Source organism: Carcharodon carcharias, chromosome 21 (assembly GCF_017639515.1).
Source record: "Carcharodon carcharias isolate sCarCar2 chromosome 21, sCarCar2.pri, whole genome shotgun sequence".
Lineage (NCBI taxonomy): Eukaryota > Metazoa > Chordata > Chondrichthyes > Lamniformes > Lamnidae > Carcharodon > Carcharodon carcharias.
Window position 1 is genome coordinate 63,344,109 of NC_054487.1, and position 27,655 is coordinate 63,371,763.

The 27,655-nt window shown below is 43.5% G+C and overlaps 1 protein-coding gene across 1 annotated transcript in view; it reads left to right on the forward strand.

Moving 5' to 3' along the window:
* otogl (otogelin-like) overlaps positions 1-27,655 on the forward strand; it is a 198,816-nt gene that overhangs the window by 95,850 nt on the left and 75,311 nt on the right. The window contains exons 27-30 of the mRNA XM_041215660.1: positions 2,071-2,227; positions 3,100-3,126; positions 5,456-5,623; positions 14,937-15,215. Of these exons, the coding sequence (XP_041071594.1) occupies positions 2,071-2,227; positions 3,100-3,126; positions 5,456-5,623; positions 14,937-15,215 (631 nt within the window). The remainder of the gene's footprint in view (positions 1-2,070; positions 2,228-3,099; positions 3,127-5,455; positions 5,624-14,936; positions 15,216-27,655) is intronic.

Below are 27,655 nucleotides of genomic sequence, written 5' to 3' on the forward strand. Positions count from 1 at the left end.
TCCCAATTTAGGGGGCATGACAAGCAAACCCATGTGGGGTCATCCGGGGGGAAGGTGTGGGTGGGGGTCTCTCGTTCATAGGCACTCATCCCTGATAAAGGGATCTGGCATTGGTAAGTGGGGGAGGGTCCCACTGAAAGCCAGCCCTGCCCTTGCTGCTAACCCCCTCCCCCATGACCCGCTCTCCCCCCATCACTCATCTCTGGCCTGGCATCCAATGATGATCCTCAGTGTGGATAGCAGAAACCACTTTCTCCCTGGTGGCACTGCTGTTCAATAGAGCTGCCAGACAGCTCTTGGCAGGTGGGACTCAGGCCCCCGATGTCCTCGATCCTGAGGAAAGGCCTGCTGCTGGCCTGTCAAGTGCCTGAGTGGAAGAAGATGTGGCAGGTTCCCAAAGAGAGGCACCAAAAGGCTCTCGACAGCTCTTCAGCAGGCAGCCGAGATCCCCATCACCGCTACACAGTTCTGCCCCATGGTCACCATTACTGAGACCAGTTTTTAATTCCAGATTTATTTAAATTCCACCACCTGTCACAGTGGGATTTGAACTTATGTGCCCACAACATAAGTGGTCAGAGGAAATTCACTAGGCTGATTCCCGGGATGAAGGGGTTGTCTTATGAGGAAAGGTTGAGCAGGTTGGGCCCATACTCATTGGAGTTTAGAAGAATGTGAAGTGATCTTATTGAAGCATATAGATAATGAGGGGGCTTGACCAGGTAGATGCTGAGAGGATGTTCCCCCTCGTGGGGGAATCTAGAACTAGGGACACAGTTTAAAAATAAGGGGTCCCCCATTTAAGACACAGATGAGGAGAAATTTCTTCCCACTGAGAGTCATTACACTTTTGAATTCTTTTCCACATATAGAAGTGGAGGTGGGATCATTTTATATATTTAAGGCTGAGTTAGACAGATTTTTGATTGACAAGGTAGTCAAGGGTTATGGCGGGTAGGCAGAAAAGTGAAGTGAAGGCCACAATCAGATCAGCCATGATCTTATTGAATGATGGAGCAGGCTCGATGGGCCGAATTACCTACTTCTGCTGCTATTTCTTATGATTTTATGATAAGATTCTGGTCAATGGTAATCTTCAGGATGTTGGTGATGGGGAATTCAGCAATGCTAATGCTGTTGAATGTCAAGGGGATGTGGTTAGATTCTCTCTCATTGGAGATGGTCATCACATGTTTGAAGCGATTGTTACTTGCCCTATTACTTGAATGACCTTGTCTTCAGAATTTGGAATGGGGCCAAGCCAAGGGCAATTGGGTGGGTGGGCATATAGCCCCACAGCACTTACAACAGCACAGCAATGGGTCTGTCATTTCTTAGCAGTATGTTGTTGAAACGAAATTGTAATGTATTGTAATCCCCAGCTGGATCTCTAACCTACATGATATACAGAGCATCTCATCAAAATTACTGTTTAAATGTGACAAAGTAACATATATATTGCATTAAAATAGTTTTAAGCCACCTGGCTTTGTGAAATAGTGTAGTTATCCAATATCCTCTAGATGGCAGCGTGGTGCCGCAAAAATAGTTCTAATGATTTTAGAAAAATATTTTCCTCCATATAGTGAATACAATATAACATGCATGTAAGAGTATATGTTGTCACAACAACTCAGACTCCTTGGGGGCTGGTGGGCTCAGTGGCTGGACATCCAGTGTGGATTAGATTAGTGTCAACAGCATGGGGTTCAATTCCCATTCCAGCAATGTGGATTTAGGGCCTGCTTCCTTAATTGAGGTTGTGGTGTTATGGGGTGGACCTGCCTTTGAGCAGAGAACTGAAGAAGAATTAAACACAAATGAAACTAATAAAGTTCATGTAAATTTTTGAATTGGATTTTTCCGAGTTTTAGCTGCATTTAAAGCACTTAAAGATAGAGCCACATTTTGGGCTTCTGTACTGTGTCCAAGAATTGGCTGCTACTAATTATGATTAAGTTACTTTTTTATACAGTCTTCACTCTGATTCTAATACTGGCGCAGGATATCAATTGCCATTAATGATATTAGTTGTTGGTGAAATTAATGAAGGTTTCTGATTTTCTCTAGGTTGACGTTACCTGGTTTTATAAGAATTGCCTTACAGACACGTGTAACTGTAACCGCGGTGGAGACTGTGAATGTTTTTGTACCAGTGTTGCAGCTTATGCACACACATGCTGTCAGAAAGGAGTGACGATCAATTGGAGATCACCTAGTGTTTGCCGTGAGTATTATCAAATATACATTTTACATATGGCACATGAGTAATGTTACACGGAGAAAACTTACTTCAAAACAATGGAGTGTAAGAAAAGAAAAAGCCAGTCATCAACTGTGTAGCGTTTTATAAGTAGAAGGCAGTACTGAATATAAAACCTATTAAATGCGGATACATAATCCATATTATCTTAATCAGCAGTCACCCATTTATTGGGTTATTACCAGCATTGGAATAATGTGGATCATTTACTTCTTAAAAAAATATGACAATCATCTTAACACGTATGGTAAAGGTGATTGGAATGACAATAATAAAGTAATACTATTGTACAAGTTACTTTTTGAGAGGTAATGTACTTATCTGTGTTTTTTTAATTCCTGGGATTAGGGGAGTGAAGTGAAGATTTCTCCTGAAACAGGAGGAATAAAAAGTGCAGGAATTCAGCAAGCAAGGCTTGTAGGAAAAGCATTAGAGATTTTGGCCAAATACACGCTGCAAAATAATGTATGACATTCAAGTTAGTTTGCAGTAACTCTTTAGATACATCCGCTTCTACTTCCAACACACTTTCAATGAATTGAATTCGTATATTCATTTGTATGCTTTTCAAAGAGTCATCTGTCATAAAATTCAATGTAAAATCAGTGATCACCTGATTAAAAATTGTTCCATGGCACTTGCTTTAATCAAAGCGGACCCGAAATCTGAGTCCCTGAATGATGATCCCAGGAAAATTGCTGTTAGTAGATTTAAGTAATATTAATCTTTAATAGAATTCATACATCAGGACAGATTGACTTAAAGGGATATCAATACTTAACTGCAATGTATTTTGAAATCTTTTTTATTTACTATACATTCTTGATATCTTTCAGCTTTTGACTGTGAATATTACAATCGAGGTATGTATTATTTTTATGTAGGAACCTTTTTTCAAATAATTTATGATAATTTGTTATGTGTATGTACAATTGTGTTTTAACAGTTTTGTATACAGCACCCGCTTCAGTAAGTATCGTAACTTGTTCCTGTTACATTCTTTCTTCAACAGTGTTCAGTTCTCCTCTTGTGTTTGTGTAATATTTTAGGATTGGGGGAGATGGTGGTCTTGTCAGTGGGCTAGTAATCCAGCCTAATACTCTGGGCTATGGGTTCAAATCCCACCATGACAACTGTTGGAATTTAAATTCAATTAATAAACCTGGAATATAAAGCTAGTCTTGCTAATGGTGACTGTCACAACTATCACTAGTTGTTGATAAAAACCCATCAGGTTCACTAATGTCCTTTAAGGGAAGGAAATCTGCTGTCCTTTACCCAGTCTGGCTTACATGTGACTCCAGACCTACAGCAATGTGGTTGCCTCTTAACTGGAAGCCACTCAGTTCAAGGGCAATTAGGGATGGCCAACAAATGCTGGCCTTGTTAGCGATGCATAACATCCCAAAGAATGAAAAAATGTTTCACTGTGCTAAAGGTGCTATATAAATTTAAGATTCTCTGGGTTCCTTGCTTCCTTCCCTTCATCATTGGTGCCATCCTTTAGACACTCTGCTCTGGAATTTGCTTTGTGAACTCTACATTGCCACTCTCCTGTTTACAATAGCCTCCTTAAAACTCCTGCTCACCTGCCCCTGAGCTCTTCCAATTCTCTCCATTCCTGCTTTTATTCCTCCTCAATGCATACTGCTTTCCTCCCTGAGGTAAAACATATTGGGCAAAATATTGCTGTCGGTGTGCGGGAGTGGGCCCGACACGCCAACGTGATTGGCAGGCGCGTGTTGGAGGCGGCTGTGCACCCGCTGACCTGTCATAGGCCTATTAAGGCCATTAAAAAAGTAATTGACGTTGTTAACAGTGCTGCCCATCCAACCTTAAGGTTGGCGGGCAGGCAAAGAGCCCAAGTGGCCTCCGTGTTTTTCAGAAAACCTCATCTGCGGGCGGGATGAGGTTTCCTCAAAGTTTTATAAAATAATTAAATAAATTTTGCAAAACGCGCAAACATGTCCCAGTTCAGGTGACACTGTCACATGAGGGGACATATTGAAATCATTTTTCAGTTCACTTATTGAAAAGCTTCATTATCAACTTAATCTCCCTGAGGCAGCTCCGTTCCTCAGGGAGATTGCTGCGCTCTTTCGCATACATGCCTTAATTTGCCTGCCCGTGTAAAATAATGGTGCACAGCCGATCACGGGTGGCGATCGGCTCCACGCCCGCTCCTGCCCAGCCTGCCTGACATAGGCAAGATTCAGCCCATTGAGATGTCTTAATGAGGAGCACTGTAGAAATGCAAAGAAGGGATTGGCAACATCTCTAATGCTCCCTGGCAGAAATGAGATAATTCAGCATAGACTGGGGATCAAACTTTTCACTGTCCTGGGTTATATGCCTCAGTTACTGATTTGAGTAAATACATTGAGCCACCTTGGGAGTCCATCATTTAAACTTTAAGCTGATGGGAGGAATATCAGACGGGCTCTGATTTTCCCCTTGATGCTGCAGCCAGGCAATGCTTTATGGCCAGGCATTTCCTCACTGTGTTGATTTTGATCAATAAATTACTTTTAAATCTATATAAAATGTTCATTCTCAATAGTATAGTAATAAGCTTAACAGAGCACTTGTCTCTTTTAATCACACAGGTGATTAAACTCTGTTATTACTTCATAGCAGAACTATCAGTTAATGTGCTTAACATGGATTCTTCTTTCTCTGCTCCCTGTTCACCATCCCCTGCTAAGGGCCCTGCTCCATTTTCTTGGCTCAGGGCTAATTATGATCCATGCCAATAGGAACCTATCTTGCAAACTTGTAAAATTCTGCTGGTGCCTTTTACTTAACAGATGAGAAATTGTAGTGAAATGGCATCTAACAGGACTTCTCTTCCCACCTGAGAGTTTTGGGACTTCCCTCACTTTTCTTATGTGCTGTCCTTAGCCTTCTCTTGGCAAGTAGCAGCAAAAAGAGACACAAAGGGAGGAAATGGGCTGGCAAACCCATTTGCATACTGTTATCAGGGAGGGGTGGTTAGTAGTGCTTTGGGCAGAGTATGGAGGTTAAGGTTGGGCAGGGAGGTGGCGGTACAGTTTAACCCACTTTTTATGGCACTATGCTCTGAGGCTTGGGGTAGGAAAGCAGAAGAAATTTCATCCTCTTAGGTTATAAATCCATTATCTGTCTCCAATGACGTAGTGATGAAAAATGACAAATCACTCTTTCATATTTCAGATCTTGGAGAAGGACCATTTATGTTCATCAACTATTTGTGCAATGACACTGTTATTGCAAACAATAAGGTCACTGGAGACATTGTACCTTTGCAAATAGACAAAGCTGGACAGGAGATTTTAATGAATTTCATGATTGCACCTGGACTGTACAAGGCAAAACAATCAAGTGAGTATCAACTCATTTAATTGGGAAAACATACAATAGATGTCATTGTGCTTTGCATCTTGCTGTAAAATATATGCATGTTTAGACATACATACATATGCATACAAACATGAAGCATATATATCCAGAGATACATTCAGCTAGATAGAGTGAGGTTTGCTATTTTGAGTATCTGTGGAGGAACATTTAGAAAATCAGAGTAGAATCCCCCACAGATATTTTGGGCTGGATTTTTTCAGAATCTGGGAGAATCCGTGGGCCTTTAAAAATGGTGGCTGGGACCTGATCCCGGGATTCCCAGCCCCCAATTTTTGTCAATGCAGCATAAGGATGCAGGCTGGTGCCAATCGCAAGCTTGCATCCTGCACTCCCAACCTGATGGGGATAGGCATCTCCTAGCCCACTGTAATTTTCATGGAGTGGGCCAGCTTTTCAAGTAGTCATGGTTCATGGCCCCTCAGAAGTGTTGTGAACCATAGTGTGGATGAGGGAACCTTTTGAAAGGTAAGTCCAAAATTTCTTACCCATACCCCCATGCCAACCCATGCCTTTCTACCCACCCCCATGGTACCTCATACCCTCCCTACTAACCTATGGCACTTCCGTGCCCATTCACCCAGTATACATTCTGTACAGGGCCAATGAACCCTTGAGTATCAATGTGATGTGTGAAAATGCTTTAAAAAACAATCAATCATTCACAGCTTTCTTTAAAAATCTGCTTTTACCATAGTCCTGTAAAAGTGACAATCAGCCAGACCTTTAAAGTATCAATAGCAGGAACTACAAGCACTTGACATCTCTTTATCTTAAATAAATATTGAGCAATCGAGAAATCGATCTAAGAAAAAAAGCTATCAATCAAGTAACATTGTCCCTTGGGAGAAGCTGCATCTGCCAAATTTTTGACCTCTCACTTACCTATCCTGATCCCTTTGCAGACTCCTTGTGTTCTCTTCTCAACTTATTCTCCTACCTATCTTCGTGTCATCAGCAAATTTAACAACCACACACTTGGTCTCTTCATCCAAATCATTGGCCAGGATTTTACAGCCCCTCCCACCCGACGGGTTATTATGGCCCTGCCAAGCTGAATGGAGATTTGAATGGCTCGCCGTGTCCATCACGGGAGACATGCCGTGGTGTGGCAGGGCTGTAAAATCCTGGCCATTGATACAGATTGTTAATAGTTGAGGCCCCAGCACTGATCCCTGTGGCACACCACTCGTCACATTTTGCCAACCAGAAAATGACCCATTTATGCCTACTCTCTGCTTCCTGTCAGTTAACCTCCTATCCATGCTAATTTGTTACCCCATACACCATGAGCTCTTATTTTGTGTAGTAACCTTTGATGTAGCACTTTATCAAATGATCAAAATAAATGGTGAGATTTTTTTCACAAACTTTATTGTCTTGAAAATTAGAACTTTTGAAGTTGGAACAATTCTCTAAATTGTCAAATAAAAATAATACACTGTTGATGCTGGAAATCTGAAATAAAAACTAAGTGCTGGAAATAGGAGGTCTGGCAGCATTTCTGGAGATGGAAACAGAGTTAATGTTTCGAGTTCAATGTGGCTCTTCTTCAGAACTCACATGTTTGCACTACCTCATAGATCTCCTTGTCTCCTGAAGAAATGATTTATGCTTTCTTGTAATATCATATGTGACAGCGGTCCTTTAGTAGCTCATCCAAATGACTATAATTCATGTATGGGCCTTAAGTGCTGTCAGGCTTTATGACTGGGTGCATCACAGTTGCATTTGATCACATCCTCAGCTGATCTATATGTATGCACTGAATAGTGACCTGGAGAATTTTCTCTCTCACTAAGTATAGGAAGCTGAGGTAAATTGTAGCACACTTACCTGGAATCAAGTAACTTAATGAAGACAAAGGATGGAGAAGGACAGCATGGGTCCAACCACAGGAATGAATGAATTTTACATGTGAGCTGCTGATGCTTGTCATGCCTCCACAAGCAGCTGACTAATTAAAGATCAGTCGCTCCCTTGCTGGCAGTGGCTGATCGGTTGGGTGTGGGGGTTGGGATGTACCAAAGTGGTTGGAGGGGGCAATGGGGACAAGCAAAGTTTAGTGACTGCTGGGGAATTTTGGACCTTAATGTCCTCGCTTTCTGCTTGGAGAAAGGACACAACAAACAGCAATTTCTACCCTAAAGAATGAAACATGTGTCCTCTTGGTCTGTACAGAAATGACATACGATGTGGTCCAGCCTAGTTTCGTTATGTCCTGGCTATCATTTCATAATCAACACAAGGGAGAAAGTTTACAAGTTTAAATAAATTGCGTTTTCATTTTTCTAATTTCAGGGTATCCGGAAAATTACAGGTTTAGGAATCTACTGATGAGCAAAATTGCTTCATCTTAAATTTCTTGTTTTACATTTCTTTATTATTGTGTTCTCATAAATCTCATATCATGTTGCCAATTGAAAAATAAAAACAAGCTTTCAGTGGTAACTTTTATGTGGTCTTCCATTTACTCTGTCAATGCTTACAGAAGGCTTTTCAGTTAGAAAAAGTATGGAGCTATTAAAAATAAATTAACTATTCTATGTTTCAATAGTCGTGCAAATGAAGGAATTTAACTTAATAGGGAACTCATGGCAAATAGCATTTTTGCTCTTTTTTAAATTTATTCATGGGATGAGGGTGTTGCTGGCTAGGCTAGCGTTTATTGCCCATCCCTAATTACCCTTGAGAAGGTGGTGATGAGCTGCCTTCTTGAACTGCTGCAGTCCATGTGGTGTAGAGACACCCACAGTGCTGTTAGAGAGGGAGTTCTGGGATTTTGACCTAGTGACAGTCAAGGAACGGGGATATATTTCCAAGTCAGTATGGTGAGTGGCTTGAAGGGGAGCTTCCAGATGGTGGTGTTCCCATCTATCTGATGCCCTTGTCCTTCTAGATGGTGCTGGTCATGGGTTTGGAAGGTGTTGTATAAGGAGGCTTGGTGAGTTCCTGCAGCGTATCTTGTAGATGGTACACACTGCTGCCACTGTGTGTTGGTGGTGGAGGGAATGAATATTTGTGGATGGGATACCAATCAAGTGGCTGCTTTGTCCTGGCTGGTGTCAAGCTTCTTGAGTGTTGTTGGAGCTGATCCATGCAAGTGGAGAGTATTCCATCACACTCCTGACTTGTGCCATGGAAATGGTGGACAAGCTTTGGGGAGTCAGGAGATGAGTTACTCACCGCAGTATTCCTAGCCTCTGACCTGCTCTTGTAGCTACAGTATTTATATGGCTAATCCAGTTCAGTTTCTGGTCAATGATAAACCCCCCCAGGATGTTGATAGTGGGGGGATTCAGCGATGGTAATGCCATTGAATGTCAAGGGGTAATGATCTGATTCTCTCTTGTTCGAGATAGCCATTGCCTGTCACTTGTGTGGCACGAGGGTTACTTGCCACTTGTCAGCCCAAGGCTGGTTATTGTCCAGGTCCTGCTGCATTTGGACATAGACTGCTTCAGTATCTGAGGAATTGTGAATGGTGCTGAACATTGTGCACTTCTGACCTTATGATGGAAGGAAGGTCATTGATGAAACAGCTGAAGATGGTTGGGTTGAGGACACTACCCTGAGGAACTCCTGCAGTGATTTCCTGGAGCTGAGATGACTGACCTCCAACAACCACAACCATCTTCCTTTATGCAAGGTATGAATCCAACAGGGGAGAGTTTTCCCTCTGATTCCCATTGACCCCAGTTTTGCTAAGGCTCTTTGATTCCACACTCAGTCAAATGCTGCCTTGATGTTAAAGACTCTCAACTCATCTCTGGAGTTCAGCTCTTTTGTCCATTTTTGAACCAAGGCTGTAATGAGGTTAGGAGCTGAGTGTCCCTGGCAGATCCCAAACTGAGCATTAGTGAGCAGATTATTTCTAAGCAAGTGCAGCATGACAGCACTGTTGGTGACCCCTTCAATTAATTTACTGATGATCGAGAGTAGACTGATGGGGTGGTAATTGGCTGGGCTGGATTTGTCCTGCATTTTGTACACAGGTTATACTTGGCCAATTTTCCACATTGCCAGCTGTATTGGAACAACTTGGCTAGGGGTGTGGCAAGTTTTGTAGCACAAGTCTTCAGTAATATTGCTGGAATATTGTCAGGACCTATAGCCATTGCAGTATCCAGTGCCTTCAGCCATTTCTTAATATCATGTGGAGTGAATCGAATTGTAGACTGGCATGTGTGATGCCAGGGACCTCTGGAGGAGGCCGAGATGGATCATCCATTCAGCACTTCTGGCTGAAGATTGTTGCAAATGCCTTATCTTTTGCACTGATGTACTGGGCTCCCCTATCACTGAGGATGGGGATATTTGTGGAGCCTCCTCCTCCAGTGAGTTGTTTAATTGTCCACCACCATTCATGACTGGATGTGGCAAGACTGCAGAACTTAGATCTGATCTGTTGGTTGTGGAATCACTTAGCTCTATCTATTGCATGCTGCTTATGCTGTTTGGCATGCAAGTAGTCCTGAGCTGTAGCTTCACCAGATTTACACCTCATTTTTAGGTATGCCTGGTGCCGCTCCTGGCATATCCTCCACTTTTTATTGAACCAGGGTTGATCCCCTGGTTTGGTGGTAATTGTAGAGTGGGGGATATGCCAGGCCATGAGGTTACAGATTGTGGTTGAATTCTGTTGCTGTTGCTGATGGCCCACAGTGCCTCATGGATGCCCAGTCTTGAATAGCTAAATCTGTTTGAAATCTATCGCACTTAGCACAGTGGTAGTGCCACACAACACGACGGAGGGTATCCTCAACGTGAAGACAGGCCTTTGTCTCCACAAAGACTGTGTGGCGGTCACTCTTACCAATACTGTCATAGACAGATGTATCTGTGGAGGCAGGTTGGTGAGGATGAGGTGAAATATGGTTTTCCTTCCTGTTGGTTCCCTCACCATCTGCCATAGATCCTGTCTAGCAGCTATGTCATTTAGGACTCAGCCAGCTCAGTCTGTGGTGGTGCTCCGGAGCCATTCTTGCTGATGGACATTGAAGTCCCCCACCCAGAGTACATTCTGTACTCTTGCCACCTACAGTGCTTCCTCCAAGTGGTGTTCAACATGGAGGAGCACTGATTCATCAGCTGAGGGGGGACTGTGTGTCATAATCAGCAGGAGATTTCCTTGCCCATGTTTGACCTGATGCCATGAGACTTCATTGGATCTGGAGTCGATGTTGAGGTCTCCCAGCCTTCCTGTCTGTATACCACTGTGCCACCTCTTCTGTTTCTGTCCTGCTGGTGGGACAGGACATAACCAAGGATTGTGATGGTGGTGCCTGGGACATTATCTGTAAGGTATGATTCTGTGAGGATGACTACGTCAGGTTTGACTAGTCTGTGAGACAGCTCTCCCAGTTTTGGCACAAGCCCCAGATGTTAGTCAGGGCCGACAGGACTGAGTTTGCCGTTGTCATTTCCAGTGCCTAAGTCAATGCTGAGGGGTCCAACAGGTTTCATTCCTTACAGACTTCGGAGTGGTTTAATACAACTGAGTGGCTTGCTAGGCCATTTCAGAGGGCATTTAAGAGTCAACAAAATGTTTTAAGTTTTGAAGTGATACAGTCCTGACACAGTTATTGGATTGCATTTTATTGTTATATATAACAATAAAACCAGATAATATAGTCAAAATAGAAAAGGTTTTCTTGTCATCATTACTGGGTCTGAGTAGTAAATTTAATTTCTGTAAAGTAACGCTAAGTAATACTAAGAGCAGAAACAAGAAGGAAATTATTTCAGCCGGGATCAGTGTGGTATATTGCTGTCATAATAAACTTTAGTGAAATGTTTATAAAGACTCCAAGGACCATCCACAAAAGGTTTTTTGGCAGCTGTTCGTAATTTATCTATGTCGAGTGGTATACATTGGATGAGAAATAGAAACATTGTGTCCGAGAGAGTTTATGCAATGTTTTATTGCATTCAATGATTCAAATCAGATGAGACTGTTTCCTATTCTAATCAACAAGGGCAGTTTTAATGTTATTTATCTAAACCAAACAAAGCTGTGGTAAACTTAATGCACATGTTGCATCCTGTGCATTGATTAGTGTGTCCTACTCCAGAATAAAAACATTCATTATCATCAGGTGTTCCAAACCAGAACCAAGCATACCCAGTTCAGTTATAGCACGCCAACCCAGAGTAAAGCTCCCCTTACCTAGCATCAAAGCAAAGTCCCCCGATTGCAAGTGTGTATTCTTGTTGTTCCACTTTCCACATCAGCTGGCCTTATGGACACAAGCCTAGATCTTTAGAGAGCCTTAAAAGGCATCGCAACTCATTAGCAGCCTTTGGCCAGGCTGAGTAGGTAGGTACATCTAAAATGCAGAACAGATCATCAGCCAACCCCTTGTTTGTTGCTAGCTGAAGTGAAGAAGGTGATTGTGTGTGCAACTCTATATCACTGCCCCTTTTCACCATTGCAGCATTCGTCAAGGAAGATGGAACCAAGTTTTAAATCAGCACTGACCACTGCTGGCTTTGGATCTGCTTGTTCTATGCTACATTGTAGCTGCAGGTATCCTTGTACAAGCTGGTCATGTTCTCCACTGATCTAAACAGTTCCTTGTGGTCAATATATGTGGGTCAGCCAGCTCCTGCAGAAATAATTGGTGGCATCTTGGCCCATGCATTCAATCAAAATATACTAACAGTTGATCACCTTGGCACACAGTACTATTATTGTTATACATACAGCATACATACTGTGACTGTAGTGCTTCTGAGGCAACTTCCAACATTATGGTTATTTAAGCACAGGGGGAGATGGTGGTGGAGATGGCAGCGTAGTAGTAATATCACTGGACTAGTAATTCAGAAGCCCAGGCTAAAGCTCTGAGGACACGGGTTAAAATCCCACTACGGCAGCAGGTGGAATTTGAGTTCAATTAATACATCTGGAATTAATTAAAATTAAAAGCTAGCCATCGGTGATGGTGACCATGAAACCATTGTCAATTGTTGTAAAAACCCATCTGGTTCACTAATGCCCTTTAGGGAAGGAAATTTGCCATCCCTACATGGTCTGGTCTACATGTCACTCCAGACCCATAGCAATGTGGTTGATTCTTGACCCTTAACTGCCCTCTGAAATGGCCCAGCAAGCCACAAGGGGCCATTAGGGATGGGCAACAAATGCTGGCCTTGCCAGTGACAACCCCATCCTGTGCAAGAATAAGAAAGAAAAATAGCATTCACATGTCCTGGAAGTGTCATTGGCTTTACTGTACAACTCTGCTTTGGGAAGAAGAGCCTCTGTATGCACTGTCTGCTAAAATGAGACATGTTCACTTCATGCCAGACTATGGACTGGTGGGCAATGACAGCTGGGCTTAGAGCATCTCTCATGCAGTCAGACAACCTTCATCTTCCAGCACCTCAAATATTGGCAAATTGTTGATGCCATGATGGTGCGCTAGTGGAAGCAATAATTACAAAAGTCAGTGCCAAAGATTCATGGGCCAGAATATGGCTGTTGGTGTGCTGGGGCAGGCTCGACACGCTGATGTGTAAAATGATGCGAGATGACGTCGGGCGTGTGTACCGACATCGATCTTCCGTTCGACAGGCGCACGCCGGAATTGGCTGTGCACCCGCTGAACTGTCAGCAGCCTATTAAGGCCATTAAACAAATATTTAAGCTCATTAACAACGCTGCCCGTCCAACCTTAAGTTTGGTGGGCAATCAAAGAGCCCAAGCGGCCTTCGCGTTTTCCAGGAAACCTTGTCCACAGGCGGGATGAGGTTTCCTGAAGGTTTTGTAAAAGAATTTAATACAATTTTTCCACATTCACAAACATGACCCAGCTCACGTGACACTGTCACATGAGGGGACATGTTTAAATAATTTTTTATTTCATTTGTAACAAAATATTTTAATCAACTTAATCTTCCTGAGGCACGGAGCTGCCTCAGGGAGATTGCTGTGCTCTTTCATGCGCGTGCGCAGGCCCCAACTCTGCCTCCTCCCTTTGCCCGCACAGGTAGCGCCGAGCTCTACCGGCTGCGCATTATGCTGGGCGGGCCTTAATTGGCCCACCCGAATAAAATGGCGGTGCGCAGCCAATTGCGGGCGGCGATCGGCTCCACGACCGCTCCCGGATAGCCCACCTGCCGCCTGAAAAATTCAACCCATGAGGATATTTTTATGCCGGTTGTTCCTAGCAGGAAATAACATCATAAAAATGAAGGAAAACGTTTAATAAATCACTCTTGCCTTAACTTCGCATTGTACTTTCCATGGTCCTGGATATCCTTACCATTAGAGACCCAGGCGCCTTTATCACGTGTTGTGATTTATGTCAGATATCCTGCAAATTAGAAGGGGAGAAAATGGTGTACAGGACTGTTGCATCTCTAAATTGATATTTAAATTAAGTGCCTGTTTAACCTTGATGCTTACCCATGGCTGCTCCTGCCTACTAGACATAAAAACAAAAAACCACAGATGCTGGAAATCCAGAACAAAAATAGAATTACCTGGAAAAACTCAGCAGGTCTGGCAGCATCGGCGGAGAAGAAAAGAGTTGACGTTTTGAGTCCTGTCGAAGGGTCATGAGGACTCGAAACGTCAACTCTTTTCTTTTCCGCCGTTGCTGCCAGACCTGCTGAGTTTTTCCAGGTAATTCTGTTTTTGCCCTGCCTACTAGACACTGTGCCAGGGTTGAAAGTGGGTGGAGTTTGAGCAGGACTTGCTTGCTGCTATCGTCGCACTCTGTAACAAAAGGCAGCCAGCGGTGAAAAATCCAGGTTACGCGGGTGAGGCTGCCAGTTTTTGCATTTTTGTGTAATGGAACATACTGATTTGGGAAATGAGCCAAACACATTCTTCACCGGGGCCTTTGAAGGTAACAGATGAGGGAGAGAAGAATAAAAGGGTACAAAGGCAGAATGGGAAGAGATACTGTGAGGAGGATTGTGTGGAACATTAACACAACATAAACCATTTTGATTGGAAGGCCTGTTTCTGTTCTGTAGATTCCCTGTAATCCTAAGTAATTAATGTGCACGTGTTTAATATATGCAGTGTTTTATCAATTGTACATACATTGGACCCAGTTAAAAACATTTTCAGTTACTTAGTTCCTTATATTAACTTTGAGTACATACACAATTATGATACTGAATTGTTAATCATACTTTAGGAACAAAATATATCTCTTTTTATTTATGTATAATATTTTTACATGGCACATTGAACATTTCTCTCATAATTTCACAACTGAAGTAAACACAAATTGATTTATATATTGTTGTAACTTTTCAGAATTGCCTGTTGTTTCCCTTGAGTCTGCTGAAAGACCAAATTACTTCATACACATTGGTGAAAACGATAACCTTCATTTAGAGCAATGGGAAGACAATCAACGTTTCCACAAAGACGCCTCATTCATTCATCACCAAAGCAACTGGATCCCAGGCTATAGTACCTTTGAATTATACAGCAGGAAGGGATTTTTTATCACACTGACACCATCAGCTGTTAAAGTAGCTCAATATGACTATTCTGAATCATTTAAACTTTCAAGCAGCTTTCGAATTGAAGGTGAGTGACCAAAGATATATATAACTTACTGATGCTGAATGAAAACTTTTTTACTCGTTTAATGGAATAGCCACATTTGTGGAAGACATTCTGAAGTTTTTTGTCATGGGTTTTTGCACCCTTGCAGCTAATTTTTTTCAGGGAATGCAAGGAATGGAATCTTCTCCTCTTAGATGAGTCTTGGGGATTGGGACTACATGTGGGACCTGACCCTGATGATGTCTGAGTCCTGCCTGCCAGGTGATCACCCCAGAGGCAGCCAATTAACAGGCTGCCTTTGGCAGCTCCATCCAATTAGGAACGGCGGGCGGGCAGATGAGAAGACCAATTGGAGTGTCCGGGGCTGTGGATGGCTGGAGTCCCAGTGGGAGAGTTGGGCACTGCTGCTGTAGGTGAGAGAATCCCTCCATAAGATGGCTGCGGCTGCAGCAGTGACCCCGGCACCCGCAGCTCCAGTGGAAGATAGGGTAGAATTAAGTAAGGCCCCACTGGCCTCTGCTGCTCCCAGGCACTGGGCTTTGGCAACAGCCAGGAAACCCTGGCAACGTCATCAATTTGCCCAAGTGGGCACTAAATGGATAATAATTAGCTACCTGCTGCCAGGTGGGTAACCAGTGCCTGCTGTACCTTACTCCGGCAAGGCTGCAAAGCGGCACCTCACGAGATTTCCTAACTTTGCTCCTCGGCCTGCCTTCAAACTTGTCTCCATGGGACCAGGAAGATTCTACCTGAGGACTCCTTTCTTCTGCTGGCTTTGATGTTAGATTCAGTTGTATAAAATAATGGGATTGGAATTTCATCCACTGGCACAACCCCAAAGTTAAACCTGAAAACGGATGCGATATTGCACTACTTTGCCGATACCAAATAATTGCCCAGATATCCTCCCAATCTCTTTATAATAGGCCCAAACCTAAAAGGGGCAAAAATCAACGTAGACAACTGGAGCCCAGTGAAATGCTGAACCTACACCAATGATTCTTTTCTTCATGTCTTAAAATTTAAGTTACAACTCATTTGAACACCATTCACACTTTTCAGATACACAACGTTTAAAAACTTCACAAGATTTCAAATTTTTGATGTGACTTATGCTATAAAATGTAATAAAGGGAACAGAAAATACAGAACCAGATATTAGTGAGAATATTTTTTTAAAGGAAGATAAGAAAATTGCAATTAAAAGACCAGAAAAAAAATCATCTTTGGGGTGAATTTTACAGCCCCCAGCCAGTGTATTTGAAGGGGGGGTGGTGGGGGGGTGTGGAGGTGCATGTGTAAAATAAAACAATGGCCAACCTGCTGCCTTCAACCCCCCTCCCCCAACCCGTACCCATATTACTGGGGTTTGGTCATGCGTCAGTCAGCCTGCCCACCTTTAGGTCTATTGTGGCCCTTAAATAAACAATTAAAAAATACCAGTTAGGAGCCTCAGTCTGTTTCCCCGCAATTTTTCGTCCATCCAGGGAAGCTGTGTGATAGGTGAGCAGTCTGGAAGCTTCCACTGCACAGGCTGCTGGTGCGATGAAAGGGGTTTACTTCCTTTGAGAAATCCCATTCTTCTTTGGGTCACCCTCCCAAGATCGTACAGCCCCTTTATCCTTCCCCCTTCCAAACCCCCCCACCCCACCACCCCGCCAACCAACCCCAGCCTCCAAAACCCTCCCCCCTACTTCCTCTTTCCTCTCCCTATCCCTCGGTGCGGTCTGCCAGGCAAGCCCATCCAAAATCTCCAGACTGACCCGAGTTCCAGGATCCATTGTCTTTAGGAACTGTTTGTAGTGCCAGCAAAGGCCATTATTTGATAACTGCTAGCCCAATTTGACTGACTGGCAGCTCTCTGGGGCAGAACTTCTTGACCCTGAGGGGCAGAAGTCCCAATCTTTACTTTACTAACTAAAGCTGCCTCAGTGTATTATCTGGTCAGCGCGATCCTGACAGACCTTTCAGTCAAAGAGACAAGTAATCCGATCCCTTATAAAATTCACCCCTGTTTTTCTATTGTATCTGAAAACCTGGACACCAGTTTGAGTACTCCCCATGAACAAGTGGCAATTAAAGAATACTCCCGTCTGAGAGTTTTAGGCATGGCCTTTTTTATGAAATAAGATTCATTCAGACAGAGGGTTTGGTGGGTGAGATTAAAAGATTGAAGTGTGTTTGGCATTTTGTAGTAATGCGCCTAACTAGCACTTACACCCAAATTTCTGTGATCTTTTAAGGCATGTAGATCTTTTGCGCCCAGTTTACAGCTGTATGAATGATATGCAAAGGGAACTCCAAGCCTGGTAGTTTATAATCTAAAAGACTAATAAGAAGGGAAGAATTAAAGTATGAGAGAAAGTATGAAAGAAGTTGTAGCAGGGCACTTGGATAAGCTCAAGGTCATCTGACAGAGTCAACATGGGGCTGAATTTTGGCCCCCATCGGGGGTGGGGTTGTGCGGGGGTGGGCAGGAGTGAGCGTGAACCTGATCGGCACCTCCAATTGGCTGGGCACCGCCATTTTATGTGGGCGGGCCAATTAAGGCCCGCCTAGCGTGACACGCGCCTGGAATTGCTGAACGCTACCCGTGTAGGCGGGAAGGTTTGTTTAAGTTTAAAATTTCTAAATAAAGTATTTGAAAACTTTTAAAATAGGCCCCCTCATGTGACAGTGTCACATGTGTTAGGACATGTCAATGAATTTTTTTAAACAAAATTTTTATTGGATTTTTAAACACTTCATGGAACCTCATCTCCCCTGTGGATGAGGTTCCATGAAAAATGCAAAGGCTGCCTGGGCTCTTCGCCTGCCTGCCAACCTCAAGGTTGGATGGGCAACTCATTTAATTGTTTAAATTAGTTTTTAATAGGCCTTTGACACCTCAGTGGGCACGCAGCTGACTTGGCTGCATGCCTGCCGAACTGAAAATCTAAATGACGTGCGGTGACATCGGCACGCCCACCCGATATCACCGCATGTCATTTTACACCGGAGAATTCAGCCCATGGTTTTGTGTAACGGAACTCCAGCTTATTGGAGTTCTTTGTGGAAGTAACATGTTCTGAGGATAAAGGGGAACCAGTGGATGTACTGTTCTTAGATTTCCAGAAGAGTCATAGAGGTCTACAGCGCAGAAAAAGGCCCTTTGGCCCATCGAGTCCACACCAGTCAAACAAGTACCTAACTATTCTAATCCCATTTTCCAGCACAAGGCCCATAGCCTTGTATGCCATGGCATTGCAAGTGCATATCCAAATACTTCTTGAATGTAATGAGAATATCTGCCTTTACCACCCTTTCAGGCAGTGAGTTCCAGATTCCCACCACCCTCTGGGTGAAAAAACTATTCCTCACATCCCCTCTAAACCTCCTGCCCCTTACCTTAAATCTATGCCCCCTGGTTATTGACCCCTCCACCAAGGGGAAAAGTTACTTCCTGTCTAACCTATCCATGCCCCTCATAATTTTATACACCTCAATCATGTCTCCCCTCAGTCTCCTCTGCTCCAGGGAAAATAACCCCAGTCTATCCAATCTCTCCCCATAACTAAAACTCTCCAGCCCAGGCAACATCCTGGTAAACCTCCTCTGTACTCTCTCTAGTCCAATCACATCCTTCCTATAATGCGGATTCCAGAACTGCACGCAGCTGAAGCATTTGATAAAGTGCCACATCAAAGGTTTTTGCCAAAATTAAAAGCTGATGGTATAGGGGGTAATAGAATAGAAGATTGGCTGGCTAACAGGAAGCAGAGAGTAGGCATAAATGGGTTCTCTTCAGGTTGGCAAGATGTAACGAGTGTTGTGCCACAGGGATCAGTGCTGGGACCTCAACTATTTACAATTTATATAAATGACTTGGATGAAGGGATGGTTGCCAACTTTGCTGATGACAAAAAATAGGTAGGAAAGTAAGTTGTGAAGAGGACATAAGGAAGCTACAAAAATATATAGATGGGTTAAGTGTGTGGGCAAAGATCTGGCAAATGGAGTATAATGTGGGAAAATGTGAAATTGTTCATTTTGGCAGGAAGAATAAAAAAGAAGCATATTATCTAAATGTTGAGATATTGTAGAGCTCTGAGGTGCAGAGGAATCCGGGTGTCCTATTGCATGAATCACAAAAGGCTAGTATGCAAGTACAGCAAGTAATTAGGAAAGCCAAGAGAATGTTATCATTTATTGAGAGGGGAATTGAATACAAATGTGGGGAGGTTATGGTTCAGTTGTACAGGACACTAGTGAGACCACATTTGGAGTACTGTGTACAGTATTGGTCACCTTATTTAAGGAAGGATGTAAATGCATTGGAAGGAGTTCAGAGTAGGTTTACCAGACTAATACCTGGAATGGGTGGGTTGTCTTATGAGGAAAAGTTGGGACGGACTAGGTTTGTATCCACTGGAGTTTAGAAGAGGAAGAGATGACGTGTTTGAAACATATAAGATCCTGTGGGGTCTTGACAAGGTGGATGTGGAGAGGATGTTTCCTCTTGTGGGAGAATCTAGAACTAGGGGTCACTGTTTCAAAATAAATGTTTAAAAAACAGAGATGAGGTGAAATTTTTTCACTCAGAGGATCGTGAGTCTTTGGAACTCTCTTCCTGAAAAGGTGGTGGAAGTAGAGTATTTGAATATCTCTAAGGCAGAGGTGGATAGATTCTTGGTAAGCAAGAGAGTAATAGGTTATCGGGGGTAGGTGGGATGCAGATTTCAGGTTACTATCAGATCTGCCATGATCTTAATAAATTGCGGGGCAGGCTTGAGGGGCTGAATGGCCTACTCCTCCTTGTTCGTATGTTCGTATATATAGAAGAAAAATCTAGCAATTGGCAGAGATGACATACCATTCTGGAATCAAATTTAGCAATATGCCTATTTCACCAAGCTTTACTCAATGCGTAGAATTGCAAATCAAAAAACGACTGTGCGTCATTCCAATCTTCAGTTCAGCGGGCACGCACCGGAGTCAGCTGCACACCTGCTGAACTGTCAAAGGCCTATTAAGGCCATTAATTAACTAATTAAAGTGATTGTGAGGGCTGCCTGTCCAACCTTAAGGTTGGCGGGCAGGCAAAGAGCCCAGGCGGCCTTCGCATCTATCATGAAACCTCATCCACCGGTGGGATGAGGTTTCATGAAGGTTTTATTAATTAAGTAAAATACCTTATGAAAATTCATAAACATGTCCCAGCTCATGTGACAATGTCACATGAAGGGACATGCCTGAGTAATTTTATTTTTTCATTTTTCCAAAGTTTTATTATTAAATTAATCTCCCTGAGGCAACTCCATGCCTCAGGGAGATTTCTGCACTCTTTCACGTGCACGCGTGAAAGAATGCAGGCTCTGACTCTCCCTCCTCCCCCTGCCTGCACAGGTAGCGCTGAGCGCTTCTGGGTACATGTCACACTGGGCAGGCCTTAGTCAGCCTGACCACGTAAAACGGCGGTGCGCAGCCGATCGCAGGTGGCGTTTGGCTCTGCGCCCGCCTGCGCCTGCTCCTGACTGTTCCGCCTGATGGGAAGAAAATTCTCCCCTTTGTGTCACTGTCTCTTGTACACCAACTGGACATTTCTGATGACCATGAAATATGGCATTGCATTTAACAGCTCTCTTGCTGGTATTTATTTGTTTGAAAGTAGGATTTACACAAATACATCTCAGCAGCACAACAAACAATGCTTTTGTCACAAAGCCACAATAAGAATGGATGAATAAGCAATTGAAGCATATGTTTCTAATGGACAACATACCACATATTAGATTAAAATTTACCCATACGTACAATTAATTTTAGTTGTAAATACTTGATCATTAGTTCTGCGGACTATAGAGCCATCATATCAAACGCCTTGTAAGTGGTTTCTCACAAAATGTGCGTCATGCATCTAGAAAAGTACTTCAGAAAAATATAATTGCGTATTTGTGGTGGCTTATGAAGTGGTAATATGAAACCATCCAACCTACAATAAACTACTAATGTACATTGTATCGACTTGTAAATGAACATGTTTAGAAATGATATTTTCACTTTGAAAAGTAATCTATAATACATAACTATTCCAAATTCATACAGTTAGTAGGTGCTTGGTATTTCAATGTTAGCAGGTTGGTTCTTTTGACTAGCACTTTCAGAGTTTTCTGCAAAATTCCTGTTTAATTTCCCTTATAGTTACAGATAAGATATGGAATACATATTACATTATATAATTTGCATCAAATCTTTGCTTGTTTTCAGTGCCCAAGCAGAGTACTACATTTTAAAAAATTTCCTAGACTTTTAAACTTTGTTTTGCTTGTTTGAAAGTTGATCTAGCCTTGGACATAGTGCTGGCTTACATTGAATTCACTCTTAGCAAAGTCAGATTTCAAGTGAGAAACAGAAAATTACATGAAGTAGTTGTCATCAAGACTTAATTACTGGTAAAGGTTAAAATTCCCAATCATGACATTTCTTTTACTTGACCTTGGATGCCATAGACATTCCTAAGATTCTGATTAATTGTAGTGGGTTTTGATGAGAGATGAAACAGTGTATATATTTTAATTGTCATTTACCATAAGAAACACAAATTAACGTGCATGCCATTTCTGCTGATTGTGTTTTGAATGTTCTTGTCAAAAGTATGACCACTTCAAATTGGCCACTTCATTCCATCTCTGTGGGAAACATACAGACTGCAAAGGTTGTTATCCATGTTCTCCTTTGGCCAACCTATACTATTGGCATTTAGTTCCACATGAGGTGTAGCAAAGGCTGTGAAGCAAGTACTGGCTTTAACATATGGTAATTAGATATTGCCATATAAAATATAATGTGCTTCCATACTGTGCAGCTTTAATTGGACTACGGACTGTGTATATTTTCTATGGTACAATAGCAACTAAATAATTCTGAAGTGCTGGAATGTAATAGGAGATGCCTCACAAATCAGAGATATTGTGCTGAAACCAAAGCTGGTTAAACAGAGCCAAGCAAAAACTGTCGGAACAATGCTCTGTTCAAGGCTGTATTGCTGCATAGATTTAGCCCTTGAATTTTACTCATGACCCTCTGCATATAAAGAGTCAGTTAATACTCTAAAGGGGAAAAGGTTGTGCTGTTCACGGAAGTTGCCTGTAACCATATCTTCTAACTGGCACAGCTGTCTACATAGTGGGATAAGGAAAATATTTCAGTGTCTCTGTTTCTGAAAGTGCTTATTTTATAGTAATAAAATCAAGTAACACTGGTAGTTTGGTTTACTGAACAATCTTATTTTGTGAATCTTCTGAGCAGTGGCTTTTGCTTCTGATACACACTGTTGCATTTCCAAAATAATCAAGAAGCAAGTTTTCATCAAATGCACTTACTCATCATTAGGACAGATTAGAATTAAGACAGATAACGATCCAGTTAGCTCATAATTATGCAACTCTATTTGGTTTTTCATTCTATATTTTTTAAGCCTAAAAAAATTATTTATTTATGAAGGAAAGAATACTTTAGAATAGATCTCAAACGTGTACTTTTGCTTTGTACCTTAATGCACTGTAATGTATTGGTAAGAAGTGTTAACATTTAGCCAATACAGATCACGCATTGGATTCAAAGATTAAACATGAATTCCTGTGTGTTGTAACAACTGTGTGGCAACAGAAATCCTAATGCCTGTTTCCATGGTATCACATTACCTCTGCTTTTGCCCTTTTGCTGGTCTTAGTGTTACTGGCAATAAAAAATGTTCTTGAGGTCATTTGCAGACAGATTTAATTCCTGCACATGAACAGCTGAAGGAACAAATACATTTAGATTATTCAGTCCTTTTCCATTTGTGTCACAGTAAACCCTTTAGAATAGCATCAACATTCTTCTGCAGTATCAAAATTGTGAATTCAGAGTTTCCTGTTTATTTTGATATTGTTAACTCTTATAGAAATCAATAGATGTAGTACTATATTACATTTGAAGGGGCTGAGATACTGATAGGAGCAGTCTTGCTCACAGCAGTGCACAGCATACCAAAGAGACAGAAAATGAGATTTTATAGATCTCTGGATGGTGGGCTAGGAGGCACATGGGGAGAGCTCCCCAACACACCCTCACTACAGACCATTTGAAGGGCAGAGGCTCACCCATCCACTGACTGAAGCAGGCAGCCAATTAAGCTAATTAAAAGGCCTATCGTCCCAGATTCTTGGCATTTTGCCAGGGGAGGAGCAACTTCCTGTGCTGCATAGGGAGGACGCAAGCTGTATGGAAGTGGCCTCGCAGCAACTTCCCAGGGGTGGATAGGGTGATCATATTCAGACGGCCATGGTCCAAGGAGGGAGTCCCTGGTTGCAAAGACTGACCCCACAACCCTGACATACGATCGCTGGGGTCTGCCTGGCTGGTGTAGCACAAGGGCAAACATTTTACTTTGCCTCAAAATGGAGGTGCCCTCTTGTTCTCCTTGCAGCCTCAGCAGCAGCCCCTTTTTCTCAGTGGCGTAACCATGACTACAGAGCTGCAGGCCCTCAGATTGGGCTGGCCACATGAAGAGCCTTAACTGGATGGTGGGCCTGGTGACAGCCTCTTAATTGGCTGTTGCCAGGAAGATTGCTGAAAAAGCAAAGAATCTCGCTGGCCATCCCATGGGCCTAGAATCCACATATGGTCACAATGTAGGACTCACTGCTTGCCAGGAAAATCCCAGCCATAGTGTTAGAGCTCAGGCAGCCAGCCGGCAAAGGAAATAACTGGAGCCTAATCTTTATACACTTCCAAGCTTTACAGAAACATACATTACATAGCATGTAACTCTAATCCAACAACCACAATAATAAAAACAGAAAGTGCTGGGAAAACTCAGCAGGTCAGGCAGCATCTGTGGGGAGAGAAACCGAGTTAACATTTTGAGTCCAATATGACTGTCCTTCAGAATTCAACAACTACAGTTTTAGCTTGCTCCATTATACGTAGACACGGATGAATCCCTAGTTAATGCCCACCACTTGAATACAATTAAACATTATCCTTGTCTGATGCATCCATTGTCTTGCTCGGTAGGAATACCCTTGTTTTATTCCATTCTGGCCGCAGGAGGCCCAGCAAGAGGTTGGCCATCCAGTGCAAAAAGAGGAAGAATGACCTCATCCGTGCTGCTAGGGTAAGGCAACCATCTCATCACTCTAAACTCACACACTCAGTGAAGTGTTGGAAGGGGTCATCAACAGTGCTATCAAGTGATACTTGCTTTGCAATTGCCTGCTCATTGACACAGTTTAGGTTCCGTCAGAGCCACCCTGTTTCTGAGTTTACTACAACCTTGGTTCAAAAATGGACAAAAGAGCTGAACTCCAGAGATGAGGTGAGAGTGACTGCCCTTGACATCAAGGCTGCATTTGGCTGTGTGTGGCATCGAGGCTCCCGAGCAAAACTGGAGTCAATGGGAATTGGGGAAAATTCTCCACTGGTTGAAGTCAGACCTAGCACAAAGGAAGATGCTTGTGGTTGTTGGAGTTCAATCATCTCAGTTCCAGGACATCACTGCAGGACTTTCTTAGGGTAGTGCCCTAGGCCCAACAATCTTCAGCTGCTTGGTCAATGACCTTCCTTACATCGTAAGGTCAGAAGTGGGGATGCTTGCTGATGATTGCACAACGTTCAGCACCATGCGTGAAGACTCAGGTACTGAAGCAGTCCATGGACAATATCCAGGCTTGGGCTGACAAGTGGCAAGTAACATTCATGCCATATAATTGCCAGGCAATGACCATCTCCAAGAAGAGAATTGAACCATCATCCCTTGACATTCAATGGCATTACCATCACAGAATCCCCCCACTATCGACATCCTGGAGGTTAGCATTGATCAGAAACTGAACTGGACTAGCCATATAAATACTGTGGCTATAAGAGCAGGTCAGAAGCTAGGAATCCTGCGGTGAGTAACTCAGCTCCTGACTCCCAAAGCCTTTCCACCATCTACAAGGCACAAGTCAGGAGCATGATGGAATACTTTCCACTTGCCTGGATGAGTGCAGCTCCAACAACACTCAAGAATCTTGACACCATCTTGACACCAGGACAAAGCAGCCTGCTTGATTGGCATCCCATCTACAAACATTCACTCCTTCCAGCAGCAGTGTATACCATCTACAAGATGCACTGCAGGAACTCACCAAAGCTCCTTAGACACCACCTTCCAAATCCACGACCACTACCATGTGGAAGGACAAGGGCATCAGACACATGGGAACACCAGCACCTGGAAGTTCCCTCCCAAGCCTCTCATCATCCTGACATGGAAATATATTGCCATTCCTTCACTTGTCATTGGGTCAAAATCCCAGAACTCCTTCCCAACAGCACTGTGGGTGTACCTACACCACATGAACTGTAGTGGCACAACAAGGCAACTCACCACCACCTTCTCAAGGCAATTAGGGATGGCAATAAATGTTGGCCTAGCCAGCAACACCCACATTCCATGAATGAAAAAAATCTTACAAGGTAATGACCATATCCAACAAGTGAGAATCTAACCATCACCCCTTACCATTGCTGAATCCCCCCACTGTCAACATCCACTGGCATCTTGCTCACTGCCAGCTGAAGGGACATCAACACTCACTCTCGCACATACACCCTCACATCTCCATCTGGCCTCATCTCCTCTGGACACTGCCCCTTCAGCCATCACCCACTTGAGGCCACTTACACAGGTCAACATGTACCCCACACACAGCCTGGGATACCCCCTTTCCCCAAGTAAGCCCTAGTCCTGCAGCCATTGAAAATCCACCAGCTTTACCGCTGGTCTGGCAGACAAAGACTTCCCCATGAGCATCCCTGAAAGCGATGTAGTGCTGCCTGCGAAGACTGTCACTGAGGCCATGAGTGCTGCCTGAAGCAAAGTAGATAAGCAAGTCTCGAAGAGTGGAATCGTCCCAGAATTGTAGTAAGTGAGGTAGCGGGCGTGTAAAATGACGTTTTACCTGCTGGCTGCAATGGCAGCTTTTCATGCTGTATCGTCCCAAACCTGCTGCATTAATTATGCATTCCTGGGAGACATGCCATTTCCATGATGGGCGGGCTTTCATTCACCCACCACACCATCACCTCACTGCTTCATCACAGGAACGCCACATTTAAAATCCAGCAATGCGCGCACATCTCAGTATCTCCAGCTGCTGCAAAGAAGATATGGTCCTGAACGGCAAAAAGACTGCAGCCCCCAGCTTCATTGATGTGTCCCTTGAGTGCCTTTTGAATGTAATGCAGGCTCACCATGATGTCCTCTGCTCTGGCATTAGGTGGGTAACAACCTCACCAATCCAGCTTGGGAGGTGGTGGCAGCAGTGGTCAACGCCAATGCCCTTCAAAAGAGCATGGCCACCCAGTGCTGCAAGAGGATGAATGATCTCCCTCATTCCGTCAGGGTAATTTACTCTTCTCATCACTCTCAACTCACACACTCACAAGCCCATCACACATGCACAGGGCCCTCACTCGCTGCCAGTTTAAGGGACATCACCATTCTCTCTCTCACACTCACCTTCATTGTCCTCATCCCATCTGTGGGACCACTCACCATCTACCCATGCCAGGCATACTTATCATCTGGCTTGATCGGCGTCCTGCTTTCACTCTCTCCATCTCTATTCATGCAGGACAAGCTGGCACACAACAAGAGGGAGAGGTCGCAGACTGGTGGAGGAATGCCAGAAATCAAAGTCCTCACGGGTGTTGAAAACAGAGCCATCCAGCTGGCCGGTGAGGATCTGGATCATTCCTGTGCTGGTGGTGATGTCGGCATTGCTCTACCAAGTGATGATCCAGCCGTGAAACATTCATCAGACAACCATGCTGTGAGTGATGTGCCTCTTTCACAGGCCACTGCTATGCACTAATTATCTCCCCTTGCTTCCAAAGGCACATCTGAGAAACAGCCGACAGAGTCCACGATCCAGGGCCTCCAATCAAAGAAACCTCTGAAGAGGAATCTGGAGGTACCTTCCTTGAAGTCCCGTGACAGCGCTCACCCGCATACTCCACTAGTGCAGAGACACACACCTTGGTGGGACCTAGCTTTACAGTAGCTGTGGATCACAATCTGGTGAGCCCATCACACTGTCTGATCCACAGCAGATAGTGGCAGGGACCTCCCAGCTGTTCAACATTCAGAGGACTTCTGGAGGCCAGAAATTTGCTGAGTCCGAGTCAGATGAGAAGTGTCTGGACTTGGTCAAGTCGCTTTTGCTGGAGCTGCAAAGGCAAGCTAGGGAACATCAGAAAGGGATATCTGCCTCATTCCTCAGATTGCAAGGCACAATGGAGGAGCCCGTCTGCCTTTAGGCTGAGGTGATAATGCCGGAAGGCCAATGCCCAGAGGTCAACACTGGTAGGGTGGCCATGAAGACCTTGGTCCAGGATGTCGCTCCTGCACTGTTGCTCAGGTTCAACTCCATGATGCCATAGTTAACCTC